The sequence below is a fragment of the Macadamia integrifolia genome, chromosome 9, assembly GCF_013358625.1.
Source record: "Macadamia integrifolia cultivar HAES 741 chromosome 9, SCU_Mint_v3, whole genome shotgun sequence".
NCBI classification, from domain to species: Eukaryota; Viridiplantae; Streptophyta; class Magnoliopsida; order Proteales; family Proteaceae; genus Macadamia; species Macadamia integrifolia.
Window position 1 is genome coordinate 29,361,694 of NC_056565.1, and position 5,217 is coordinate 29,366,910.

The 5,217-nt window shown below is 38.1% G+C and overlaps 1 protein-coding gene across 3 annotated transcripts in view; it reads left to right on the forward strand.

Annotated features, from left to right (window-relative positions):
* Window positions 1–4,817, forward strand: part of LOC122089798 (NADH dehydrogenase [ubiquinone] 1 alpha subcomplex subunit 9, mitochondrial) — an 8,173-nt gene extending 3,356 nt beyond the window's left edge. Inside the window, exons 8-13 of one of the 3 annotated variants that reach the window (XR_006143349.1) lie at window positions 1,061–1,176; window positions 1,347–1,467; window positions 1,585–1,653; window positions 3,944–4,064; window positions 4,182–4,418; window positions 4,532–4,817. Coding sequence is in view for 1 of the 3 variants with exons in the window: in XM_042659478.1 (XP_042515412.1) it covers window positions 1,061–1,176; window positions 1,347–1,467; window positions 1,585–1,653; window positions 3,944–4,064; window positions 4,182–4,321 (567 nt within the window). In the remaining 2 variants the exon portion in view is untranslated. Of the gene's footprint in view, window positions 1–1,060; window positions 1,177–1,346; window positions 1,468–1,584; window positions 1,654–3,943; window positions 4,065–4,181 lie in introns of all 3 variants that reach the window. The other 2 variants (XR_006143348.1, XM_042659478.1) reach the window with 2 other exon arrangements.
* The last annotated feature ends 400 nt before the right edge of the window (window positions 4,818–5,217 follow it).

Sequence of the window (5,217 nt, forward strand, 5' to 3'; positions counted from 1 at the left end):
CCCCCCCCCCCCCTTTTCGTTTATATATCCATATACATGTGGAGGGTGTTTGGAAAAGGTGCACCTTGAACTCTTTCCTGATCTCCTTGTATCTATTAAGACAATTGAAAAATCGCCACCTATATTTGCATTCCCTTGCAAAAGTTTCTTGATGGGGAAGCAATGTTTCGGCATTTATTTCAACCCATAGTTCTCAAAGCGTCTAGGCAACCCAAGGCATTGGAGAGGGCCTAAATGCAAGGCGACCAAGGTGCCTGGACACTTAGGCGACACCTTGACAACTATTTTCAACCTTATATATGACAGTCTTAACAAATAATAATGATGGCTATAAGTTGATTTATATATATATATATAGAGAGAGAGAGAGAGAGAGAACAAGGATTCAAAACATGGAATCAGGGATTGGATTGGTCCCTGTCGATTCCAATCTGGATCAGAATCAGCTGGTATTGGTCCCAAGAAACTCTAGAATTGGCCCTCAGATCTGAAAACTGAGTGATTCTAGGGTTTTGGACAAAGAATCAGCCCTGCCGAATTGGCCCAAACCCCGACCGGTCTTGACTGATTCCTATCTGAATCAGCCGATTCGACTGATCTGATTCCGATTTTTGAAACAGTGGGAAAGAAAGAGTTATAGGCTACCATTTTCTTTGAGAGTTATCGGCAGAATGTTATTTTCTTGTACATTACATACTTTTATGTCTATGAAATAATGTTTTCATCTCCTTGATGGTTATTAGTTATGCTTTTTTTTTTGGCTGTAAAAGACTTGATTGACTAAGAAAATAAGGTATAGGTTAGACCTCCTAAAGCTTTCGGATCACAGATGTGCATGATCGGTTAGAAATGTCTTTTGCCCAAATTGATGTCTCTACTGCAGCATTCAGAAAATTTGAGCTTGACTGTTAGAAGATGGAGTCCAGAATTGTTTCAATGGCACATAATTTGTGGTCTATTTTTGTTAATGAAGCACATTTTAAGTTGATCTTCTTTGTCTCTTTTCTTAATTCTTTACTGCTTCAATGTTAAACTGAGGATTTGATGCTTTCATTCACAGGCCACGGTTATGAAACCTGCCGTCATGATTGGAACAGAAGATCGGATTTTGAATACTTGGGCGCATTTTGCAAAAAATTACAATTTTCTTCCACTTATCGGTGATGGATCTACCAAGTATGTCTTAAGTTTCTTTCTTTTCTTTTAATCACCAGTTTTATGTCACCATCATAACAACTATCAATTTCCTTCTAAGCCGATGTCTTTTCAAAAAATAATTTTTTTTAAGCTTTATGCTGTCTTGCCAAGTTTATGTGAATACACCTTCGTTAATGTCTTATATGCAGAATCCAACCAGTGTATGTTGTTGATGTTGCTGCTGCAATTATGTCGGCTTTGCAAGATGATGCCAGCATGGGTAAAGTATATGAACTTGGTGGCCCAGATATTTTCAGTGTACAGGAACTGGTAATTTTCTCCTGAAGTATTTTTGGATCCTTTCCGTCATGGATGACAGCTTCTTTTGACCTTCAAATATTGTGCAGGCAGAGTTTAATTTACCTTTGCTAAAAAAATATGCTGCAGGCAGAGTTGATGTATGATATGATTCGTGAATGGCCACGTTATGTGAAAGTTCCTTTTCCCATTGCAAAGGCAAGTAATAAATGATTCATTGACCATTCTTAAATTCGAACTGAATTCAAACTGCCTATTCAGAAAGTATGGAAGTATGCACTTCCCAAGAATCTAAGTTGGTTAACAAGTCTGTTCATATCTTAGTTACATTCCTCCTTCCTAATCTTGTAGATGCAGTCACAGATTTCAGATTCCTTTATAGATGTGTGCTAGGTCTCATGCTTGCATGCTGTATGCAGACTCTGCATGTGCTCACAACACATCAGTACTAAATTCTTGATGTAAGAGAGAGGGAACTAACAATAAAGAATAAGACAAGAAAGCATACTAAACTAACCTAAAACTTAAATATCGACTTGAGCTAAGAAATGCAAGACAACCCCCCATGATATGGAGGTCTATGGGGTCTATAGACCTCCAACTGAGACTAACACTTAACACTCCTTAAGCTGGATCATAGACATTTTCCCTGCCGAGCTTGGAACACCCTTGTAGAAACTCATGCCGAAACAAGCCTTTAGTAAATAAATCCCCAAATTGGTTATGAGAGTTGACAATGGGAGTGGAGATCAAACTTCTTCATCATCACATCCTGGACAAAATGACAATCGGCTTCAATATGTTTGTCCTCTCATGAAAAACTGGTTTTTTGATGATATAAACAGCCACTGGGTTATCACAAAACATCTCCATTGGCTTGTTGACTGAATAACCAAGCTCCTGAACAAAAGACTGAATATGAATCAATTACAGTGTGAGCCATGGCTCAATACTCAGCTTCAACACTCAAGCTTGCCACAGTTGTTTGTTTCTTGTTCCTCCACGTAACAAGATTACCTCCAAAGAATGTACAATGACATGTAATAGACCGTCTGTCACCATCAGCACCAAACCCAATCAGCATCAGAATAACGAACAATACTAGTGTGACGATGACGAAATTCAAGATATCTGAATATACGACAAGCTGCCTCCTAATAATCTTGCTTAGGAGTTTGCATGAACTATAAAACTAGAACAGACAGAGAGACTTTAAAACCTAGCCATTACAGAAAACTAATAATAAAGAATAAGAAAAGAAAATATTAGAAAGCAAACCAAACTAACCTAAAAGTTAGCTATTGACTTTACACTTTATTGATTATTTATTAAGGAAGAAATGGTTGCACCTTCTTTCTGTCCACCCGGTGACTTAAAAACAATCGCCCACAACAAGAACAAAATCTGGAAACAGGTGCTGCGCACGTGCACACACACACACATACATATGGTATTAAACTCATGCCCTGCCTGGGAGATTTTCATGCCCCAAAAGCAGAGTTATCAGATGATCTGTAACCATCTGATGCAGTGACCTTTTCTGAACAATTATGCAACCATTTCTTCCATCCATCCAAAGCACTGGAATTGTAAGTTTGGTCACAACAGATCTTGTTGCTTGGATCTTGTAATAGTTCACTATTGATGTTCTCTATGCCTCCCACATTTCATGTATGTGAAAATATATGTGCTTAATGTCTGAGTCTTGTTTCTTGATTTCCCTGATTTGAGTTGTGTTGGCACCAATCAGGCCAGCATCATTTGGTAGGGAAGTTTCAAACAGTAACCCATTCAACCCAAGAGATAACGTGGTATAGCCCGACTAGGTTTGTATTACACTAAGCTAGAAGGAACTGAAAAGGAGTTTTGTGACACGTAAGTTTTCAATTACTAATATGAAAAGTAAATAAAAAAATAAAACTCAAGTCTTCCACATGCTGTGTTGTGGTTCTGACCCTTTCCGATCAGTAGTTCTATGATACTATTGGGCCATAGGTCAAAATACCATCAAGTCTGGGTTAGATTTCTTGTTCATTACCCTAGGCTCCAAGTCAAGTACAATCCAATCTAGGGCCATTTTGTGGTTCCTGACCCTATCCCATCTTTAGTTTTGTCAACCATTGATTTCAATCAATCAGTTTCTGGTTGAGCTTGGGGACAAGAAATCATCCTAATGAATAAATTATATATTGCTCCTTTATTGTAAGTTATCCCCAGCAATACTGTTGTCTATTCATGAATTTCATATATTTCTTATTGGCTCTTAAAACGTATTTGACAAGTGAATTGAGGCAATGTTTGGTGGATAGTGAATCATGTGAGACTTGAAAATTGAAATTATATCCTTGTTGGCTGGCAGCATATATGTTTTTATTGTCTGCTTCTTATAACAACTGCAAATACTTGCTTCACCAGAACACGTGGCCAGGATGTGAATGGCTGTGCCAGATTGGTCTCTTGCTGCTAACTGGTTTGTTAATGACTGCAGGCCCTTGCATCTCCTCGAGAAATTTTACTCAATAAAGTTCCATTCCCTTTACCCATCCCTAGCATTTTCAATTTGGATCAGATCAATGCTCTTACTGTAGACACAGTAGTGCCAGAAAATGGTTAGTGTGTAATTCTTTGGCATGGAATTTGGCATCTATGCTTTCTTATAATGTTTAATTCTTTCTAGCTTACACCTTATGGTTCCTCATTCTTCCATGGTTTTGTTGATTCTACAGCTCTAACATTTGATGATCTTGGGATTGTGCCTCATAAGCTGAAGGGGTATCCAATTGAGTTTCTCATCCAATATCGTAAGGGTGGACCAATGTTTGGTTCTACAGTCAGTGAAAGAGTAAATCCTGAATCATGGCCATAAGGGACAAGATCTTTAGTTTGCAATTTTTTCTTTTTCTGTATTTGAGGTTTCATCTATCCCCAAAACTGCTGCCTGAGTGGAGACTTTCTTAAATCAGGTATATTATTACAAGAACTACCACTAAACATTAGGCATTTAATGACATTTATCTGTAACAACTTGCAAGGGTGACATCAATAAGATTGAGCATATATACTGACCAGCTTCAAGGGCATTGCTTCTTACAGCTTTCTGGGGAGGCTCAGTGCGATGGAGGTTAGCTGGGAAAGAATAATTTTGTGATAACTCTTCTCAAATGATGAATAACAGTATCATTATTTCCAGTCTGTAATTATTGACAAAATTTGAATGTTTGGGCCTGGTTCAGAAGCCCTGGCATCATCTGTGTTAATGAGGCGCTTTAGTTCTGCATTTTATTACTGTCTTGATCCTTTGTCATCTTAATGTGATATACTTGTGCTCCTATATCGATCCTCTATGTTATGAATTTGAGTAACAGTGTGTAGTAACCAACCTGCCAGCTTGTCATCCCTTTGCAAATTCCAAGTCATTTCCTGCATTCTTAGTTCTCAAAGGATTTGATAATCGAGAAGGCCATCCAATCCTTGGGTACTTTTGGAGGTGATCAATTTAAAAACCAAATCGTATTGGTCCACTTTAGCTATTCATTCCCTGCTGATATACCTCACTGATTGAAAGCTACCTTAGTATCATCAGGTGGTAAATCTAAACTTACCGATAAGCCAGTTCCCAACCCAGTATCATCAGTTTCACTTGGGGTGGTAATAGTTACGGAAGATTATTTTTTAAGTTTGAATATTGTACTTCCTTTCCCTTTAATTCCTTTTGCAACCAAACTGGGCTGTGTTGGTTGTAAAGGCCGAGCTGTCTTTCTC